Raw genomic sequence first — 23,316 nt, forward strand, 5'->3', positions numbered from 1 at the left:
GCTTTGTCCTTGTGTTCCTGGTGCCTATACTCCAGAAAGCATCCCATGGTGGGGCACAACAAGTGGGCTCACCGTTTCATCTACTGCCCCCACTCCCTTGAGACATCCTGCTGGTTTTGAACTTGGCATGTAGAAGAAGATGACATTTAAACTTCCGGTCTTCCTGCCTCCGGAAGTGCTGGCATTATATCACCCTGCCTGCTCTATACAGTGCTGAGGATCAAACCCAGGGCTTCATGCATGCTAAGCAAATATTCTACTAACAGAACTACATCCCCAGGCACTTTTTTCCCCTTCGTGTGTGTGTGTGTGTGTGTGTGTGTGTGTGTGTGTGTGTGTGCATGTTCATGTGTGTAAGGAAAGCATGGGTTTGTTACATCATGTGTGTGGAGGTCAAAGAGCAACCTCTAGTATGTTACCTTGTTTGAGGTCTTTCTTTGTTGCCTATGGATGTGTTCCACTGTAGGACTGCTGGGATTACAGATATGAGCTATTGAACCCAGCTCTGTGTGAATTCTGGGCTTCAAAACTCAGGTCCTTACACTTGTGTGGCAAGAACGTTACCCACTAGCACCGTCTCCCCAGACCGACTCTTCTTCTAAAGCCAACTAATGTCATCCTGGCACTTTCCTCTGATGGCTTCCTTCAGGCATAATTACTTTCCCAAATGCTCTACCCTTAAATACTGTCAATACGGGACCTTGAGGATTAAGTTCCCAGCTCTTAGACTTGAAGAGTATACATTCAAACTACAGTAGTGTGTTCGTGTTACTGTGGGATCAGATTCCACAACTTCTCCTTTTGCAACACTGACATTTTATACTCTTTAAACAACTCCCCCTGCCTACCTTCCCTGTCTCCCAGGAGCCACCATTCTACTGTTTCAATGCAAACAGGTTTTGACTACTTTAGATAGCCCATCCCAACGTGCCTCCTTGTGACTGGCTTATTTCACCTTGCAACATGTCCTCAAGGTTCATCCCTGTTGTAACCTGAATTAGAATTTCATTTTGAAGGCTTACTAGTATTCATGTATTCAGTGGGCTGGCTAGTTTTATGTGAACTTGACACAGCTAGCGTCTTTAGATGAAGGGGGTGTCCACTGAGAAAAATGCCTCTGTAAGATCAGGCTGTGGAGAAGCCTGTCGGATATTTCCTTAATTAGTGATTGATGGGGGAGGGCCCCAGCCCATGGTGGGTGGTACCATCCCTGGGCAGGTGGTCCTGGGTTCTATAAGAAAGCAGGCTGAGTAAGTTATGATGAGTAAGCTGGTATACAGCACTCCTTCATGGCTTCTGCATCAGCCTACGTCTACCGGTTCCTGCCCTATTTGAATTCCTGTCCTGACTTCCTTCAGTGATGAACAGAGATGAGGAAGCACAAGCCATAAATAAATTCTGTCCTCCTCATGATGATTTTGGTCAAGGTGTTTCATCACAACAATTGTAACCCGAAGACATGCAGATACATATCTTCTGTGTATCCATTCATCCGGAGGGCATCATCTCTTGGTGTGATTAAAGACCGGATTGGGTCTATTAGGACCCAATTCACCTCACTGCCGTGTCTGAAGACCCGGGTCATCCCTCCTCCCCTGCTTTTAGAAGCCTTCCTGCTCACACGGGGCCACTTTTCTAACCCACCACTTCCCCTTAGAGCACCACACCATCTGTGCATCTTCTCTGTTGCAGGGAGTTGAGGGTCCCCTGAACAGTTTCCAGCTCCATGCCGCCTGCTGGTTACTGTTCCAGAGAGGAAGCGGGTGTAGAAGACAGAGTGTTCTTCCAGTAAACCGGAGGCTCTCTGGGGGGAAGGGTCTGTTTGATTTACTATTCCTGGGAGCTATAAGTTCAAATGTTTACAGATATATTGAAACTGGGAAGAAAGCATCCTATTCATGATGAATAGAATCTGTGAGGCCTTTCCTGAAGGGGGGAAAAAATAACAGCAAAATTTGACTTTTCTTGGCTGGAGAAAGGTGTGTTGTGTGTGACTCTAGCTCTCAGTCGGGAGTCAGGCTCACCTGCAAGCTGAGCGGGCACAGCACCCAGGGGTTTGTCGAATAGGACCCGGGGCACAGACCTGGCTGGCACAAGAGGGTGGAGCAGGCGTCCCCCCAACCCCAGTCGGGTTTTACAAGGAGGCAATCATCCAGGAGGCACCCAGCCGAGCCCACCGGACTAGGCGGGCGGGGACCACCGTGCCGCTGGCCGCCTAGCCCCAGACATTCCGCCCCGGCCACTGGAATGCGCAGACAGGGCTTCTTGTTGGCCTTGGGTGGCTCCAGGGCCGGGGTGGCTTGGCCCTCCAGGGGGCGGGGCGGGGCGGAGCCTCATGAGCGGGACCTTTAAATTGGCTGCCCAAGTGCGGGCCTCACGCCGGCGCCTGACCTTGCATGCCCCAGCCATCTCGCGGCTCACAGACCCCGGCTGGTCGCCTACCCCGTCATGTTGCTCCCAGCCCCCGCTCGCCACCTCCCGGGACTTCTGCTGCTGCTCTGGCCGCTGCTGCTGCTGCCGCCCCCTGCCGCTCCTGGACCTTTGGCCCGGGCGAGCGTCCGCCGGCTGGGGACACGTGTCCCCGGGGGCAGCCCCGGGCATCTTCCTGCTCCGGCGTCTCCCGCCCGCACGCCTTATTCCGGGGCCCGCGGTGCAGGTACAGTAGGGCGGACTGGGGATCGCTTGGCAGGAGAGGGAGAAGTAGCCCCGGCTGGAGGTGGGAAGAGGGGCGGGGACCCCCGAACGTAGGCAGCGTACCACAGCCACCGAATGTTCGTTCCTTCATCCCAGCCTGCAAGCGGGATGCTGAAGGGGGCATCCTTCTCCCGGCAATCCTGCGTAGAAACTAAGGATCCGACAGCCAAGGGGCGGGGGTAAGGGTTGGGGGGTGTAATATCACGCGCACGACCATGATAGCATCTGGTATCCCGAAGTTCAGACTAACTTGTGATTTGGGAAGGGGGCATCGCGCACCTGCAGGAGCTCCAGCCAGGGAATAAGATGGGGGCTCCCAGCTCTACCTGGCTCGGATCTCTTGGTTAGGGAGAGCAAACCCTTCTTGGCACCCTGTTTGTAGTTATCTGGAAATCGCCATCTATTTTTGCATTCACTGTGTGTGCCTTTCTCCCTACGGAAGAAAGGGTCTAGGAAGAACCCAAGATCTGGAAGAAGGGATGGCTTAGTGGAGGATGGGGAAGGGGGGTGGTGGGGTGGGTCTAGGAAGGAAGACCAAACTGTCATGTCCTGTAACTATATTGGTGTTATACACAGTTCTGCCCACGACTGAGTAATTCTACTCAAGCTGACTGCCCCCCACCTCCCACCACCCCAACCCATGCTCTGTCAAATCGCCAAAGACCCAGGCAGGTCTGGTCTATAATGAACAATTCCGTTTTCCCCTTTGTCCACTAATTTTGCTCTGAGCAGAGGAGGTCTACAAAGCTCAGTGAAGCTGATAGGCATCCTTTCATGACCCCTCACAACACATAGAGGGTCCCCAAGGCTTAGCATAGTGAAATGACCCAGAATTAGCATCAAGTCCCCTACTGAAACACAGAGTCCTAAGAAGTCAAACAAGGGCTCCTTCTACTGTACAGCGTGCTCTCTACACCCCTTACAGAAGGTTGTCTTTTCCTTACCCAAATATCCGACTCTAGCCTGTCTGGTCTTGGCTTGAAAGAGACTGTGGCAAATCATGTTCTAGGTGGCCAGGCTCATCTGGCCAGGGATGCTGTCAGGCTGATTTGAATGGTCTGTCCCCTCCTGTGACTTGCTGGACATGCTGAGAATTGGCTCAGGAAACTCTTCCATCATCCGTGACTTGAAATTCCAAATTTAGAATGGGAAGAACATTCATTGCCACTTAGGTGGGGGCAAGCAGGGCTCATGGGGGTTAAGTTGAACTGGCTGGTGGCTCCAGGCTGGGGTCGAGGGGAAAACCTTTTCTCTGGAAATGAACTTTACCTCTACTCTCCTCCTTGGGGGATAGGACTGGGAGAGGAGGCTAGATTTTGCACTCAGTGACCATGGTCCTTCACAGCCTGACCTCCAACCCTGATCTTGGGCAGCCATCCCTTGATAATCACCACATTCTACTCCTCCAAATCACTCTAACAACCAGGAACTGGTAAGCTTTACTGTTGGCTTTTACTGCTGACCAGACTGGCAAAGATGGGCAAAATTGTGGCGTCTCCCCACCCCTCTTCCTCCCTTCCCTCCTCTCTCTCCCCCTCTGTCTTATGTAACCCAGGCTGGCCTCAAACTCACTATGTAGCCAAGGATGACCTTGAATTTATGCTGGGATTACAGGCTACAGGCACGTACCACCTCACTCTGTTTCTGTGGTACTCGGACTTGAACCCAGGGCCAGGCAAACACCCTTCCACCTGAGTTACACTCCCAGCCCCACTTTTTTTTTTCTTGAGAGTCAAACTGCTGATGTAATAAGTAGGAGTGAGATTCAAAAACAGTTTGTACCTTTGCTGAGGGAGTAGGGATAAGAAAAGCGCTGCATGGTTATGGAATTCATTGATGCCCCCCTGGCCAAGGTTCCTGTATTACTTTTCTGTTGCCTTCAAAACAAGTAACTATACATGTAGTGGCTTAACTCAATACAAAGTACTATCTTATAGTTCTGTAGGTTGGAGGCTGACGCTGTTCTCCCTAGGCAAATACCAAGGTGTTGGCAGGGCTGCATCCCTGTCCTGTGGGGAGGTAGGTACCAGGGAGAAGTGCTTGCCAGCCTTGCCAGCCTTGCCAGCCTCTCAGAGGCTACTGCAGTCCTTGGCTCTGCCTTGGCCTCCCTCTTCAAAACCGAGCAACAGCAGCTAGAGCCCATCTCGCACCTTGGTCACTGGGCAGTGAACCCCTTTTAGGGACCTTTGCAATTCTATTGAAGCCATCTGAAAAATCTAGGGTACCTCCCCATCCAAAGGCCTCCAATCACAGCTGCAGTCTCTTGCCATGCTTAGCAGCATATGTACCAGTCCCTGGAATAAGGACCGGAGCATATTCTGGGGGTGTTATTATTCTACCCATTACACCTCAGAGCTTTCACCTCCCCTCGCCCCCATGGAGGATTAAGTTCAGAAAAACCAAATGGAGAAAGGTAAAATGAGGCATGTTGAGTTATTAAAAAGCCACTGGTTTGGAGAGACACCCACTTGGGTGTAAGTGTTGAGTTACAGGCTTGCACCATGGTGCTTTTTCCTTCCACTCTAGTAGGTGCAAAAATGTACAGACCTGTGTCCAGGTAAGATTTCTGACACAGGTCCTCTTCCTTGCTCTTGATCCCTGGAAATCTTGGAGGAAATTGTGGAGTTGCTTAAAAAAAAATACGTGTAATTTCTCTCAACTTAACCAAATACATGACATACAGCATCTTTGGGGTGGTGACTCAAAGTCAACATGCAGACACTGGCTGGGCACATGAGATGATGTTAATTTTTGTGGTGGAAAACATTGCCTCAGTGGGAGCAGCTGCCGTGTACTGGAAAGGCCTTGGAGTCATGGAGGCCAGGCTAACCCCAGTGCTTTTCAGGGTTTGCTCCTCCCAAACTTCCACCAGATGTGTGTGATGCAACCTCTGTGCTGCCCAGTTCACAGCATCCGTGTGTGTTACCATTCAGGGACGCCTACAGTGTCTTTCAAAATAGGGTGTTGTTTTATTAACGGAGTGCATCCAGATGATAAGATAAAATCAAGAGGTTAAAATTCCAATTTTGGAAAACAAAGCTGCAAGGCTGTGTGTGGTGGTACATGCCTGTAATCTTAGGCACTTGGAAAGCAGAGGCAGAAGGACAGTGTCCTCAAGGTCATCCTTGGCTATGTAGTGAGTTAGAGAGGCCAACCGAGGCTACAGGAGATCCTCTCTCAAAGAAACAATAACTAGATAGACAGACAGACAGATAAATAAATAACCAAAAGGATGGGGATGTAGCTCGGTAGTAGATACTTGCTTAGTACACACAAGGTTCCAGGCCTGATCTCCAGCCCTCAAAAACGAAACAACAAATAAAACCCAACCATGACAGAGGCAAAGCTCCCTATTCCAGTCTTTCCTCTTAGAACTGACTTAGTCTAAACGATTTGTTTTTCAAAAACATATTTCTCTTGTTTTTCTGAGAGTACCTCGCTGTGGATCTTGAACTTGCCTTCCTCTTCCTTAGCCTCCTATGTGCTTTGACGACAGCTGGCTCCAGCACTCAGTGCTAAGAATTTGTTTTGGATCTGCACACTGACTGAGCAAATAGCATCAATCTGTCCTTTTATTAGGAAAGGAGGAGCCGTGACAGACACCTCCTGAGGACCTCATTTCCATCTAGGGCTGTGGTGTGTGTGTGTGTGTGTGTGTGTGTGTGTGTGTGTGTGTGTACACATGCTTGTGTATGTTAGTTGGAAGTGGAGAATGGATTGGAAAAGAGATGTGATCACTGGATTCTCCCCCAGCTAGTCCTGACAGTGGTTTGGACTTGGGGGACAAGGGAGGGCTGTGCAAATCGGGTTGGAGGAAGCAATGAAAACCAGGAAAGAGTAAGTGGTAATGAGCACGCGTGGAGTTACTGGAGGGCGCAAGGAAGGATCTAAGAGCTTTGTAGGTGAGGACCCTTCTTCTCTGCCATTGTGGCAGATGTATAGGCAAGTGACGAATGAAAGAAACACAGAGGGAAGTAGCCAAGAGAGTCTGGGCGAGTAGGAGAGGTACCAGGTCATGATCGCTGATCCTTAAAACCAGATACACTCCCGAAGATGGAAGTGCAGTAGATGTGTGTTAGATGAAGTCATTGTCTCAGCCAAGTGCCAAGGAAAGGCCGGGATCCCCTCAGTACCAGGAGTTACAAAAACTCTCAGGAACAGAACTTTAAATAGCGGGATAAGTCTCCAAGCAAAATGTTGGGAAGAGTCACATTTCCATGTGCATTCTCACTAGGGGATTCCGAAGGCCTGGGTATACTCAATGCTTAGAGCAAGGACGGCCTCTGGAAGGGAGCAGGCTATGGCATTGCTGGGATTGGGGGATGCTGCCAGGCCTGGCTTCCCAGAATCCCAGAGTTCTCTGGGAGTGAGAGCTGCTGCATTTCTGATTGTGGTCTGACCTCTGCTTAGCTTTGTGTTGCCCACACCCTTCCTTGCAGGTGTTTGCAAGAGCCGGCCTCTGGACTTGGTGTTTATCATTGATAGTTCTCGTAGCGTCCGGCCTCTGGAATTCACCAAAGTGAAGACCTTTGTGTCCCGCATCATTGACACTCTGGACATCGGGGCAGCCGACACCAGGGTGGCTGTGGTGAATTATGCCAGCACTGTAAAGATAGAGTTCCAGCTCAACACCTACTCAGACAAGCAGGCCCTGAAACAGGCCGTGGCTCGGATCACACCCTTGTCCACAGGCACGATGTCGGGGCTGGCTATCCAGACAGCGATGGAGGAAGCCTTCACTGTGGAGGCAGGAGCCCGGGGCCCCATGTCTAACATTCCCAAGGTAGCTATTATTGTGACTGATGGGAGACCCCAGGATGAAGTGAATGAGGTGGCTGCCCGGGCCCGGGCATCTGGCATTGAGCTGTATGCTGTGGGTGTGGACCGGGCCGATATGGAGTCCCTCAAGATGATGGCTAGCAGGCCCCTGCAGGAGCATGTGTTCTATGTGGAGACCTATGGAGTCATTGAGAAGCTCTCTGCTAGATTCCAGGAAACTTTCTGTGGTAAGTTGGTAAGTCTTAGCTTCCAAGTAGCAAGGATATTATAATTCATGCACTGTGTACTTGGAAATTGGCTTTTAAAGATTTGTTTTTTAAGTTATGTATATGTGTGTGGGTATGTGCACATGAGTGTGGGTAGTAGATGAGGCTAGAAGCCTCAAATCCCCTGGAGCTGGAGTTGTAGGCAGTTATAAGCCACCCCAGATGGCCAATGGGAACCAAACTTGGGCCTTCTTCTGCAAGAGAAGTATGTGCTCTTAACTGCTGAGCCAATGTTCCAGACCCCTGGAAAAAGCAGTATATTAATTTTTTGGGGGAGGAGATGGAAATTTTATGGAAGAATTAAACACATGCCATGCTTTTTTTTTTTTTTTTAAACCAACCTAAACACATGGTGTTGGTTTAGAAGTACAAGGCTGCACTATATGTAACTTGGTTTGCTCATAAAACCTTCATGTTTGCATTAGACATGTTAAGTTCTGGAAATAACCAGAATAAACAATCCCGCTGCTCCCTGATGGGGGTCAGAAATAAAACCCAAACCCCAAACACCCAAACTCAAGACATCTCTTCAGTCCCCTCTTCTCCACAGTTAACATTCCTTCCCTCGCCTCCAAATGTTTTCTTTCGCTTTACATCTCTAGATTTAACAGTGCCTCTCTTGTTCTCCCGGAGAAGCTGGAGTGGCGTCTGCCTCTGGGAGGATCAGTGGCTGTATCCCAACGTCACTGTCCATGGGCATGTAATGAAAGCTCATTTTCAGATTCGACTCTCTCTCTTGCTTATTCTTTGGTGGAATAATTGGATTAGAGACGAGGAGGGCTCGGCTTTCTGATTCACTTAGACGCAAGAAACAGATTAAAAACAAATCATTCTGTTAATCTTCTATCCTTCCTTTCAGATGAGGTTTGAATATGAACATGCTAATTTTATTAGAGTTTTTTTCCCCCATGAATTAATCAGATGCAACGACATAAATATGGAAGTTTTTGTTTTGTATTTTTTGTTTTTGTTTTCCTGATCAGAATGTGAGCTGGGTGTGATGGTAATGGCTGTAACCCCAGCACTTGAGAGGTAGTTAAAGGCTAGCCTCAGCTACATCCTGAGTTTGAGGTCAGCCTGGGTTACTTGAGACCATGTCATTAAAAATAAAAATAAAACAGAAAGCTATAAAAAGCTTTAGGGGGTTGGGGATTTAGCTCAGTAGGTAGAGCGCTTGCCTAGCAAGCGCAAGGCTCTGGGTTCGGTCCTCAGCTCTGGCAAAAAAAAAAAAAAAAAAGCTATAAAAAACTTTAGAAATATAGAATTATGGTTTGAGGGACTCACATTTTTAGAAAAATCATTTGGAGACGTTTGTTTGAAAGCCTCTGTGGAATGGTTGAAGTGAGTATGGACATTGTTCCAATTTAGGTGAATTCTTAAATGTAGACACTTCGTGTCAGGTTCATTCTGTGTCTATTCATGTTGACCACCACATACCAAGTCGAAGGTAGCTCCTCCCAGCCTTCAGATACCATTATGGAGTCGGTGGAAAAGACAAGCAAGTGAGCCAGTGATTCCAGTTGCAAGTATCAATGAGACTTTATATCTAAACGAATGTGGAACCCAGGATCATCAGTTGGTCGGGAAATGGTAGATGAAATCTTGGCCTCATCTCAGCCAGACCTGGCTGAGATCCCCTTGTCTTCCATATTCCAGGACACTGGGCTTTCACAAGACACCACTGGCTATGATGGCAACTACTTGGCATTTAGTAGGTTCTAGAAAGAAAGTGGCTTTCTTTCTTTTCCCCAGAAAACCCCCTCGAGCTGTGGGTGAGAGCTCTTCCGTCAGGGCTCTGGTCTGTGGCTACAGTTGGGTCTTAAAGTTAGCAACTGGGGGTGGGCTCCAAGGCTGTAAAGTAATAGTGGTGAGTGGCAATCTTTTTCCTCTCTTACAAAAGACTGGCTTGTTCTGGGGGTGGCAGGGGAGGGTGTGGGGGGGAGTGGTGGTGCAGGGGGATGTCCTCTCTGGAAAAAAACGACTGAGGGGCAGCTTGTTGTAGTCAACGGGCTGTAACGATCATTGCACGAAAGGCACTCCTTGGGAAAATATTAGCCTTGTCCTGTTGCCAAGGGCACTGGAGGCTGGGTTACCAGCTACAGGAGTGCTGGTCTCCTCTAACAGGCCTTGGTTTTGTAGAAATGACTAAATTCATTGATTCATCTTTTAAAACACGTCACTGGGTGTGTGTGTGTCGAGGGGGGGTGTCATTCCAATGAGATATAAATGTTTCCAGGAGCAAAAAAAGGTGGAGATACGACTTAGCTGATGTCATCTCATGCTTTTCTTTTTATCTCTTTGTATTTATAATTTGAACCCATCATCGTCTTTGCAGCTGCTGAGCTACTGAGAACCCAAGTCGATACCTGGGCCTTGGACATGTGATGGGCACACAGGAGGAGGAGGCTCTTGGCTGGATGGCCGTGCACTGTTTGCATGCTCACTGCCCAAGTGGGAGTCGGTTCCAGGCTGATAGGCGTGCTTGTGGTCCAGTTCCCTTTAGGCACAAAATGTGGAACTGTTGCAAACAAGGTTTCAGCTACCCTGGGCCCACTAGCTCATGGCACTCTTGACAGTACCTTATTATTCTCCACAACTCTTAGGGTCGAGAGGCAAGATTATCTGTTTTGTGGGTACACCATTTGGCCAAATAAAAAAATCAAGTTGCCTGACCAGTGGAAATGTTTGATTCCAGCAACTCCAGATTCAGAATTTCCCTTTCTCTTTTGAGAGATGGTATAGCAAGATCTCTATGTCTAGATTTGCAACATCTCAAATCAAATATTTAGTTAAAGCAGAGGCGGAAAGCAGCCCCTCCCCCACTCATTTTTAAACAGTGAAGTCAACATGGAGTCAGAAAGAAACCTGGAAGCAGTGTCTTTTGGAACGGAAGGAAGTGTCTAAAAGGGTTCTTAGGTATCATGATGTGATCACTGTGTGTGTTCTTTGCCCAGCTCTGGACCCGTGTGTGCTGGGCACACACCAGTGTCAGCACGTGTGCATCAGTGATGGGGATGGCAGGCACCACTGTGAGTGCAGCCAAGGGTACACTTTGAATGCCGACCGGAAAACATGCTCAGGTGAGGCTGGGTAGGGGCTATTTGACACCTCTTCTTCAGGGGTGGGGTTTTTCTTAGACTTTGACCTCAACATTTTTTCTCTCAAGTGCTTTCTGGTGGGTTTAGTGCTATTCAGCAGTTTTCCTTGATACAGAACATGAGAGAAAAGTGAGAACCTATTCAGGGCAGCCTAGCACAGGCTGGCCTCGAACTCACAGAGATCCGCCTGGCTCAGCCTCCCGAGTGCTAGGACTAAAGGTGTGCGCCACCACCACCCGGTTTGGTACTATTCTTAAAAGAAAAGAATTAAGCTGGGTGGTGCTGGCCTTTAATCCCAGCACTTGGGAGGCAGAGGCAGGTAGATCTTTGAGTCCAAGGCCATCCTGATCAACAGAGTGAGTTCCGGACAGCTAGGGCTACACAGAGAGACCCTGTCTCAAAAAACCAGAAACCCAAACCAAAATAAGTGAATCAATAGACAAAATAAATCATAACATTTAAATTATGTTTGTGTCTGTGTGTGGGCATGTCCTGTGAGTGCCTGTCCCCGAGGAGGTGTCAGAGATCCCCCAGGAGCTGGAGTTACAGGTGACTGTGCTGGTCGGAATCAAAGCTAGATTCTGGGCCAAAGCAGTGCGTCCCCACAAACACTGGGCTGTCTCTTCGGTCCTTCCTTTTCTAAAAATTAATATTTTAGGTTGGTGGGCAAATATTTTTTATCATGGCGTCTTCATATGTGTGTGTCATAATACTTTGTTCTTATCTTTCCCTCCCTGCTGCCTTCCCCAGTGCCCCTCCCCCCACTTTGGACCCCCTCCCCCCACTCTGACCCCTCCTTCCCCCGGTTTAACACCCTTTCTGTTTCCCTAGTACAGCTACTGAATTACCCTCTCTCTGTCTCTCGCTTCCCTAAGGTCTCTTCCTTTTCTCCCGTGAACCCCTTTCTAGTTCCGTGATGTACAAACACACACATCCAGTTTTAGCAGATTCCTCATATGGGAAAAAGCATGCGGCATCTTTCTGAATCTTTTTTTTTTCTCTTGCTTAACCTAGTCATTTCCAGCTACATCCATTTGCCTGCAAAAGTCATGATTTCAGTTTTCTTGACCTCTGTGTAGGATCCCATTGTGTATCTGTACCACGTTGTCTTTATCTACCCGTCTGCTGATGGACAGTTAATCTTGTTCCGTTTCCTGGCTTCTGTGAATAGTGCAGCTGTCAATGTGGATGTGCAAGTTCTCTGTGCTGACTTAAGGTCCTTACTGCTCTTGTTCTTTTCTTTGTTACTGCTCTTAAAGAAAACATACACAACTTTAATCCCAGCACTCGGGAGGCAGAGCCAGATGGATCACTGTGAGTTCGAGGCCAGCCTGATCTACAGAGCGAGATCCAGGACAGGCACCAAAACAACACAGAGAAACCCTGTCTCAAAAAATAAAACGAAACGAAAACACTAATAAAAGGAATGATGAGTAATAAGAGATCCAAGACTCTTCAAAATTTTTCCTTTATTTTATTTTATTTTTTGATTTTTTGAGACAAGGTTTCTCTGTGTAGCCCCTGGCTGCCAAGGAACTCACTTTGTAGACCAAGCTAGCCTTGAACTCACAGAGATCTGCCTGCCTCTGCCTCCCAAGTGTTGGGATTAAAGGTATTCACAACCATCACCTTTTATTTTTTTAAATTTATGTTAATTTATACATTTATTTGAATGTTACACACATAGAAACAGACCCAGGAATGCACATACATCATGTTCATGCAGTGTCTGCAGAGACCAGAAGAGGGCACTGGGTCCCTTGGTACTGGAGTTATAGACAGTTGTGAGCTGCTGTCTATGCTGGGAATTGAACTTGGGTCCTTTGGAAGTCTTCTTAGCCAGTGAGTCGACTTTCCCCCAGGATCCAAAGCTCTTGATCCTTTAGGAGATTTGACATTTTTCCTGGGTTTCATTTCATTAGAGCCAAGCATCCCAGTTCCTATGACTGTCCACACTCATGGACACTAGACGTAGAGAGAATCCTGAAGGCCATGCTCAGTGGTACCTAAACCACACAGAGTCAACGAAGAAATAGGAATTAGATTTTTTTCTCTTTAGTCCTAGGAGAGTTTTGGTGATGGAAACAGACACCATTTAGTTCAAATGGCTAATTTCCTAGATAAGGAAATCGAGATGCAAAGAAGGAAGGGGTGTATGTATCAGTTGGTCTGTTGAAGGAACAGGGCCAGAGAGTAGGATCCTAATTCCATCAGTGTCTGTGTCCACTCCCTCTGTTAGTGTGTGTGTGTGTGTGTGTGTGTGTGTGTGTGTGTGTGTGTGTGTCCATGTGTCACATTTTCCATGCTTATCTTCTGACAGCTATTGACAAGTGTGCCCTCGGCACTCATGGGTGTGAACAGATCTGTGTGAATGACAGAAATGGCTCCCACCACTGCGAGTGCTATGAAGGTTACACCTTGAATGCAGACAGGACAACTTGTGCAGGTGAGTGGGCTGTGATCCACTTTTGCCAACCTGAGGATTTTCTCTTTCTTTTCTTTTCTTCTCTTTTTCTCTTCTCTTCTCTGCTTTCCTTCCTTCCTTCCTTCTTTCCTTCCTTCCTTCCTTCCTTCCTTCCTTTCTTTCTTTCTTTCTTTCTTTCTTTCTTTCTTTCTTTCTTTCTTTTCTTTCTTTTTTTTAGACAGGGTTTCTCTGTGTAGCCCTGGTTGTCCTGGAACTCTCTCTGTAGACCAGACTGGCCTTGAACTCAGAGATTAAAGGTGTGCACCGCCTCTGCCCAGTTGGATTTTCTGTTTCTAAATTCTATCTGAGAAATCAGAGAGAGAGAGAGAGAGAGAGAGAGAGAGAGAGAGAGAGAGAGAGAGACTGACTCTGTAGTGGGGAACCTGGTGGATACCTTATCAAGTAAAGAGAGATCAACGTTCACATCACTAGACATGCCCTCACTCACGGGGCATTGCTCTGGCAGTTTGGTGGGTGAGGGCTGCAGAGTCATGATGAGTTACCTGGGAAACAGACTCTGGACATGGTGTGGGATGCAGATCTAGTTTAATGCCGAAGTTCACTGGCACATATACACATATATCATCCAATCAGCTAACGATACATTGTGCTATTATCCAGTGATCCTGAATGGCTTGCAACCGAGTCATGTGAGGGTGTACATGGGGGACAGCGTGTCCCGGGAGTGTGTCTGTGGACAAAGGGCAGGAGGCAGGCGACGCCCCGGGCTTGGTGCCGTTCTGTGTGTCTGTCTCTGGTGTGCTGGAATCCCATTATGTGCATCCAGTATATTAGAGACTCGGGTATGTTTGAGCAGCCTCAGGAGCCGTCTGCTCTTCTCACATCCCCTGTCTTTTTGAGACACCATCTGGATTGAGCCTGCTCCCTCCATCCCTGACAGTCTCATGTGATGTGGCAGCACATTTGGCATATTATTGCTAAAAATTTAGAACGATGAGGAAACCTCAGGCAGATCCAAAGGAAGAGAGTCTTAGTCCACAATGTTTTCCAGTACTTCTCAATTGTGTCAAAGTCGTAAAAGCAAAGGTAGGACTCATGAAAGGTCTCAGAATAGGATGACTTCATAGCATGTGCGATCTTGGATTGGATCCTGGACCAGACAATGGACATTAGGAGAAGAATGGGGAAAATAGGAATGTTGAGTGGAGATTAAGAAATCATGCTGTATTGATGCTTTTGGTTATCACAATAGATTATCTAAATTGTTAGCATCTGGGAATAGAGGAAATAAGTTTTTCAAAAGCCTGAACTTGCCTTGAAAGTAAAAATTTAAAAGTTAAAAAAAAATAGATTAAAGCTGGGTATGGTAGCTCCTGGATATAACCCCAGCACTTGGGTGGCAGAGGCAGGAGGGTCACTGCAAATTCCAGGTCTGTTTTGTCTCAATTTCCCCCCACCACACTAGTTTAAAGTATGTCAATACAAGCCTCTTCCCTTCTTTCTGGGTGTGGTGATCCATATCTGCATTTCAGCATCCAGATTTCACACTAGCCTTGGCTACAGAATAAGACCCTGTCTCAAAAACAAAAAACAAACAAAAAAACCCAAATATGCTTGTCTACTGTATATTTGTCTTTCTGTACGTATTATCTATTTATCTACCTACCTAGCTGTTGTCTATTCTTCTAGCTCTCACAGGGAAGTACATTGAATAAATGTACCTGCCCTAAATTAGTTGGCCTTCTGGGACTCTTTTACCTTATTTATGAAACGAATACTAAAATAGAATTTCTCTAAACTCTAATCCCCCCTTTCCCCTGGATCTAGTGCAATTAGGTGCATAACTGGCTGGTTTATTTCTGGGTTGGAATAAGTACTGTAAACCTAAAAGGAATGCATTAAGTATTAATGAGATGCTTGGGTTATAAAAAACTCAACATTGACGATATTGAAAGAAGAACTGAGTATAATGTCGGAGAATAATTATCATGTGTGAAGGATTTTATTAACTCTGTTAATTTCTAGTTAGAGCAAATAATGCCGACAGCTTTGCCTAGCCTCCAGCCGGTTTCCTTCTCATTTATTTCTAGCTGTTTTTTTTTTTTTTAAAAGCATATTTCTATCTATGGGTAATAAAAGACTCTTTGACTTTTAATTTTAAATTTTCACCCTTGGACCTACCTTTGTCTGGCAGCTCAGGACAAATGCGCTTCGGGTACACATGGCTGCCAGCACATTTGTGTGAATGACAGAGCTGGGTCCCATCACTGTGAATGCTTTGAGGGCTACACTCTGAATGCAGATAAGAAAACATGTTCAGGTAAAGTCCATTCAACAAACCCTTCCCTGTTTGACTCTTTCTGTGGTTGTAAGATCAACATGCAATTCACCAGGAGAGAGGTTCTTGCAGTTGCGGGGGTGGGGGTGGGTGTGGGTGGGGGGAACCAAACAGAAAGACTCGGGCTCAGGCATCTGACTAGCTTACACGTTTAGACGCATGCCCAGCTTACACATTTAGTTGCCCAGGGGGTTGGTGAGCTCACTGGCTTTTACAAACATAGATCACTTCAGAAAATTACTGGGAAATGAGTAGGGAATGGGGGATATGAGAAAAGCTAATGATATATGGGGTCTCCATCCAGGAAAAATTTTAGAACCCTGTACACTGGGGACATTTTAAGCAAATAGAGGAAGTCAGCTGGGCAGTAATTATTTGGTGTGATAGGCTGAACTGATCTTTTTCCAGTTAAAACTTGGCCCGAGACTTTTCTGTAGTGTTGATCTTTAAGCTGGAATCTTTTAGCAAAGGAGGCTTTGTAAGTGCTTGATTTAGAGCCACACAGACCTTCCAAGGTGTTGGAAGCGGGGACATTCTTGACCGGTTCTAGCCGATCAATCTTCAGTGACTCAGGGCCTTGTGACTTGGCTAACGAGCCCCTGCCGGGACCATTAATCCCCATTAATTTGATTTAAACTCACTGGTGGAACAGGGCAGCATTTGTACACATCAAAGCCCTCCGTTTGGAGGCATTCTTGCTCTTGAGGGGCTGCTGAGGTTGGTACCTTAGTGCTTTTCAGATTTGATCCATCTGCTCCTCTTCCTTGGGGAACTAGATATATGAAGGGAAATGGCACGTCACTGGATCCCTTTATTTATTTTATTTTATTTTTTTGAGACAGAGTCTCCTGCAGCCCAGGCTGGCCTTGCAGTAACCCTAAGTGCCGGGGTGACTGTATATTGAGTGCATGTGTACCGCCACGTCTGGCTCTTCGTCTCTTTAGGAAGTGAAATCAGGTCAAATGTGGCTTCTAATCCCAGCTGCTACAGAGACGGAAGCAGGATGACTATGATCAGTACAAGACTAGGAACAAGGATAGTGCTTTGGCCCTTGTAATGGTAGAGAAAGAATCTGTGTCTCCCAGGGGCCTTTCTGGGCTCACCAAGTAATTTTCACTTGTCCTAGGCCACTGGACGCAGGACCGGTGTGGTTTTTCCCTCTGTTCTCTACTTAAGTTTGGGCAAGCCATCTTAATCTCCAAAATAATATTTATGTGATAAGGGGAAGTACTTCAGGGTTTAATTGAATAGATCATCATTAATCTTATTAAGTTATTATTATTTTCTTCTTCTCTATGAGAAAGAGAGGGAGGAAGGGAGGGGGGGAGAGAGAGAGAGAGAGAGAGAGAGAGAGAGAGAGAGAGAGAACATTAGTGTCTATTAGTGTTTTTTGTCCCACATCATAAAGTATCAGTGGTTGGTCTTTGGGCAACATACATAGTCCTTTGTGTGTGTGTGTGTATGTGTGTGTGTGTGTGTGTAGCATCAAACATAGCTCTGCACACAGTGATGTCTATATTAGTGATTGTCTCCCTGGTGTGACAAAATGCCCAACAAAAGCAACTTATAGAAGGAAGAAGGGTTTGTTCTGTTCACAGTCCATGATGGCGGGGAATTCACAGCAGCAGGGGCTTGAGGCAGCCGGTCCCGTCGGAGCCAGAGTCAGGAATGCTGGTGGTGCTCAGCCAGCCTTCTGTTTTTAGTTCAGTTCTGGACCCCAGCCTATAGGCACAGTGTCACCCACTTCTGTAGTGACTCCTCTTACCTCAGTTAACACGATCTAGAAACACCTTCACAGACATGGCCCTGGTGATTCTAGATTCAGTCAAGATGAACCACCACAGCCTTCCTAGTCGATTATTTTTGGTGACGATCTATACTTAGCCTTGATAGGCTTCAGAAATGCCCAAGGTAAGCTCTGCGCTACCACCAAGACTCGGTGCCATCCAGTAGAGAAGAGACGTCCCCTCAGACAGCTGCAGGAGAGCAAAGGGGAAGGAAGGGCCGGGTAACAGATCAGGCCAAGGGTGTTCCAGGTGGGGAAGGAAGCCATTTCTTTATCCTGGAACACTGAGTGTAGCTCTGGGTGGCTGCTGAAGGCTTCATCCTCAGTGCTGGCTGGGGCCAACAAAGCTTTGTATTCCTGAAGTTTGTGTTTCGTGTTCTATGTAACGGTTCTGTCTAACGGGTAAACATTTTCTTTCCTGCATGGTTTGGGTCAGTCCGAAACAAGTGTGCTCTGGGCACTCACGGCTGCCAGCACATCTGTGTGAGCGATGGAGCAGCATCCTACCACTGTGACTGCTTCCCGGGCTACACCTTGAACGACGACAAGAGGACATGTTCAGGTGCAGACTGGCCCTTTATGTAGGTTCGGTTCAAGGGGAAAATCTAGGAGGAAGCCACTTCCCTTTGATATCAGGTTACTGTCCTCTTCAGCCACGTAGTCCGCTCCCTGTGATTTGATGCCATCCTCTTCTTTCACCTTTCTTCCTAATTAATGTCTCGAAGTCTGTTTTTGCTATTGTGATAAAATATGCACAATGGCAAACTTACACTCCCCGTTTTCGAACAGTGATCGCTACAGTTCATCTCCAGAGTATTTCTGCCTTTCCTGCCTAAAGCTCTGCACTTACAGGACAGGGACCGATGTTTCCCCCTCTGCTAGAGACTTGTCAACTTCCCCCCAAATGTCAATGGGGACTTTGATGGGCCTCCTTAGATCAGTTTAGGGGAGTTGTGCCGCTTTAACGGTCTCCCAGTGCACTCAATACTGTGGGTCTCTGCTTGTGTACTTCTTTAATTTCTTTGAACTGTGTTCTGTAATTTTCAGTGTACAAGTCATATACTTGAAAACATTTCCCAAGTATTTTATTCTTCTTTTATGTTACCGCGGATGGATCTTTGTCTCAACTTTCAATTTTGCTATACCCCTGCTCTATAATTTTCTAAGGCATGTTTTAGTAAGAATATCCCATCGGGCATGTGGCTTCACAGCTCTTAGCATCTTTTAAGGAAGAACACTGGACTGATTGTCCGTCTTAGGGTCTGCACAGAGATGATTGGCATGTGGCTGATTTGGGCAGATATTTATGGCCAGGGATGGGCAGGAGGATCAGTAGTTCAAGCCAGTGTGGGCTGTCTGGGACTCTGCTCACAAATTAGACAGGGGCTGGGGGGATGGCTAAGGGAAAGTAAAGATGTGGGTTCAGATCCCAGACACCCACTACAGAGTCAGGTGTGGGGGGTCTATGCCTGTAATCCCAGAATTCTGTGGGCTTTCTGGCCAATCAGTGAGCTCCAGGTACAGTGAGAGCATCTGTCTCAAAATATAAAGGGGCCAGTGATAGAAGACACTTGACTCCTGGTCTACACATACATACACACACATAGACACACACACACACACACACACACACACACACACACACACATAGATACACACATACACACACAGGTACAGACACACATGCACACACACCCATCTCACACACACACACACACACATACCCACCACATACATACACACACATACACACACACACACCACACACACGTACACACAGATACATACACACACACACTGTGGGTATCCAGCTTGGCTATCAATATAGCTCTGAATTTTTAGCTTCAAAGTATGTAAGGGTAAAAATTACACTTCTCAGTTCAAATCATTCAACAGAATAGCCATCCATTGCAGGAAGTCAGGAGTTCCCTAGCTTTAATCTTTGAAGTATTTTGGTTATACAAATAGCTAACTGTCCTCATGTCCATTCCTAAGAGAACCAGTAGGACAGGAAGACCGGCTCATTTCTTTTCTGTCTTTCCTTTTTTTCCCTTTTTTTGGTTTGTTTTTTTGAGACAGGATTTCTCCATGTTAACCACCCTGGCTGTCCTGGAACTCACTCTGTAGACCAGGCTGGTCTCGAACTCACAGAGATCCACCTGCCTCTGCCTTCTGGGTGCTGGGATTAAAGGCGTGCGCCACCGCCTCCCAGTAACTGTTTTGTTTCTGTGTCTCTGGCTTCATCAACCACCTTGAAGAAACTTTATATCATGGCTGATCTCTGACAATGCTAAAAGCATGAAGAAAAATACAACGAACTCTCCCATAAGCGTCACCCAGTTTTGACAAATATCAACATTTCCCCCACGTTTCCTAATAGTTTTCTGTAAAATTAACTTTAGCAAATATTTTCCCTTTTCTGTTCCTTTTAGATGTTTTACCCGCTGAAAAACACATTTACCTAAGTGGCAATGTTGGAGTGAATTGGTTTTTCCTCTTGTGCTAGGCGGGTGTTCTGCACCCCCGGTCCCCACTTTGTTGTTATCTCTGGTTAGCTCTAACGTATTGTGTATTGTCGTTGTCTTCAGACATTGAGGAAGCACGGAGCCTCATTTCTGTAGAAGACGCCTGTGGCTGTGAAGCCACACTGGCGTTCCAGGAGAAGGTCAGCTCTCATCTCCAGAAGCTGAACACCAAACATATCCTTTCTGGAAGGTTTTCTTCCTCTTCCTCCTCCCCCCTTTCCCTATCTTCCTCCTCCTCCTCCTCCTCCTCCTCCTCCTCCTCCTCCTCCTCCTCCTCCTCCTCTTCTTCTTCTTCTTTTTGAGACAGGGTCTCATATAACCACGCTAGCCTCAAACCTGCTCTGCAGATGAGGATGACCATGAACTTCTGGTCCTTCTAGCCCCAGCTCCCAGGTGCTGGGATTATAGGTGTGTGCCAGCATGCCTGGTTTTATGAGGTACTTGGGGATTAAACCAGGGCTTCAGCAGGCTGAGCAAGCACTCTTACCAACTATGCTAAAATCCAGACCCTGTCTTCTTTGATAAATTTATTTATAAATTTTAATTTCTGACTGACACTTTAGTTGTACAGCAGTAAACATTCTAATGCCATGGCTGTGTCTTCTAGAAGCCAACGTAGATACTACAACTGAGCCAAACATTTTAGGATATTCTACTACCAAATATCTTATTCGTCGCTGTAAGTTGAGAGATGGCAGTGCACTTGAAGAGAATTCAGAGTTCTTTTTCAGTGGCATGATAGATCCTTTTTACTCATTTGACATTTAAATATAAAAACGACATATTTCTTTCCCTAGTGGTTCTTTTTTCTTTTAAGATTTATTTATTACATATACAGTTGTTCTGCCTGCATGTATCCCTGCAGGCCAGAAGAGGGCGCCAGATCTCATTACAGATGGTTGTGAGCCACCATGTGGTTGCTGGCAATTGAATTCAGGACCTCTGGAAGAACAGCCAGTGCTCCTAATCTCTGCACCATCTCTCCAGACTTTTTTTTTTTTTTTTTTTTTTTTTTTTTTTTTTTTTTTCAAGACAAGGTTTCTCATGTAACAGTGTAACAACACTTCTGGCTGTCCTGGAACTCATTCTGTAGACCAGGCTGGCCTTGAACTCATAGAGATTCGCCTGTCTCTGCCTCCCAAGTGCTGGGATTAAAGGCATGTGCCACCACTTCTCAGCTCCCTAGTGCTTTGTAATAGCAATATTTGTGCCCAAATCCAGCTATTACATAACAGAACAACTAAGCTATGATTTCTTAAAGTAACGTTTTTCTTTTTAAATTTAATTTTAATTTCATGTGCACTGGTGTTTTGCCTCTTTGTATATCTGTGTGAAGGTGCCAGATCCTCTCAAACCAGAGTTACAGACAGTTGTGAACTGCCATGTGGTTGCTGGGAATTGAACCCTGGTCCTCTGGAAGAGCAATCAGTGCTCTTTACTGCTGAGCCATCTCTCCAGCCCATTTTAAAGTAACTCTAAGCTCAAAATCTTCCTATGTCGAGAAAATCAGCGGATCTATTAGATGTTGAACCTCAGACGACACATGGTTATACAATTTGGCAAGCCAAGATGTCAGGAGATGGTTTTCAAAATGTAACATGACACTGTCTTGAAAATTTCAAAGTCACTACTCAGAGCACTAGCTCTGGAATAGAGCTTTAATCTCAGCATCGCTCAAGTTAACAACTCTATTCTTATACACCTCAGAGGAATGGAATTCAGACTGGGGTAGGCATGACCTAGGAGTCAGACTTTGAAGGAGGGGAGGGTCCAGGCAGGAGGAATCAGTTTCCCAATCTTTCACATGCTTTAGATTGTGTTCGTGGTTAGCTGAGATTCGATCTTCCCATATTAGTATTACCGTTCTCCCCACCGCACACGGAAGACACCTTTCTCTTCCCTCATCTACTGAAGTCTATTTCCTAGAAATGTAAAATCTCCAGAGAGCCAAACCAACAGACAGTTCAACAATTCCTTTAATCAAGACTTCATAAGCATTGCTCCCCACTGAGAGCTGTTGTTCCAACTCAATTTTAGATGGGAAATACTTGAAGACCTCTGCAGGAGTGTAATTTCATGTTGAATTTCTGAATTTTAGACTAGGCTATTGATGAGAAAGTAGTTTTGTTCACTTATAGTGGAACATAATTTTCTTTTGTGTTGAAGTGTTTGAAAGTGTGCTTATGTTTTCTAATGTGTAAAAATAAGTTGCTTTGGCCTTAACATCTAGCCACTTGACAACATTTTGAAGAAGCTGCAGGTTAACTGAATATGGGCAAGTGCATCGTTAAACTGCTCCTAACTTCTCAGCTGGAAATGTGGAGTGCTTGGTATGCTCAACACTCATTCTCTAATACACTTTATCTCTGATGTTCCTGCTAATAATCTGCCATTATAAATGCTTGACTATTATTCAGTAAACAGTATGAGGGTTTCCTGGAGACTCAGTATCATTTTTCATGGAAATAAATGTGCATACCCTTATGAAGAGCAAGCTTTAGTGTCTCTAAGCTGTGACTGTGAAATCATTAATGACATGAAAAGTGAAAAGTTTGATGTTTTGTTATCTACTGATTGAGCCATGTAAGTTTTAAACGTTTATTAGTAAGATGATCATATTCGTAAAACTTTATGACTCTTTTCTCTTGGTCATATTTATAATACAAGCCAGTCTTACTATTGAGAGTGAAAATTTTATGAAATATTTATACAGAAAAAGTTTCAAATAATTAAACCGAGATGAATATATGTATAGAATTGTTTAATACTTTTGGGTTTTTTTTTTGCTGAAATATTATTAAAGCTACAATCAAGGGATTATAATACATGTATCTAAAAATAATTTACAGAGATTAAGTGAAATTACATGATACTTTTGATTCATTTATGTCATAGAAATGAAAACTAACGAGAGCTGGATGTAAACTTAGGGTGCTAAGATTTTTGCCAAGGGGGAAACCCCCCCCCCGAATTCTATAATTTTGTTTTAGCATGCAATTGGCAAAATTACATATTTATAAAACTAGTGTAACAAGCAACAAGACCTAATATTATCTTTTTTAAAAAATGCGGTAATAAGTCTAATTTTTTTTCACTCAAAATATACCTAATACATGTACTTTTTAAGTGCAGTTTATAACTTTTGGAATAAAACAGTCCTTTAAACTTTGTGTTTTGGTCTGTATTGTTTTTAATATAATAAAAGTTCCCATTTTTCTATATTAATGTCATGGCTGAAGTTTTTGGTGATTCTTGTATGTTTATTTTTATTAGATGTGTTTGTGTTGTACTGAATTAGTAATTCTTGAATATATAACAGTTGATAAACAGAACAAAATGATGATACTCTTCCAATAATTTAATCTCACACTGTTGATGCTTAAAACGTCAGTCAGTCCAGGGTAA

The 23,316-nt window shown here is 45.6% G+C and overlaps 1 protein-coding gene across 1 annotated transcript; it reads left to right on the forward strand.

Moving 5' to 3' along the window:
* Positions 1–2,391: 2,391 nt before the first annotated feature.
* On the forward strand, positions 2,392–22,658 carry Matn3 (matrilin 3). Its single transcript, XM_036171129.1, has 8 exons — positions 2,392–2,656; positions 7,134–7,700; positions 10,694–10,819; positions 13,158–13,283; positions 15,457–15,582; positions 17,823–17,948; positions 19,975–20,085; positions 22,146–22,658. Exons 1-8 carry the CDS (start codon positions 2,449–2,451, stop codon positions 22,178–22,180), a joined length of 1,425 nt encoding a protein of 474 aa, XP_036027022.1. The 5' UTR covers positions 2,392–2,448; the 3' UTR covers positions 22,181–22,658.
* The last annotated feature ends 658 nt before the right edge of the window (positions 22,659–23,316 follow it).

The sequence above is a fragment of the Onychomys torridus genome, chromosome 21 (assembly GCF_903995425.1).
Source record: "Onychomys torridus chromosome 21, mOncTor1.1, whole genome shotgun sequence".
Classification (NCBI taxonomy): domain Eukaryota; kingdom Metazoa; phylum Chordata; class Mammalia; order Rodentia; family Cricetidae; genus Onychomys; species Onychomys torridus.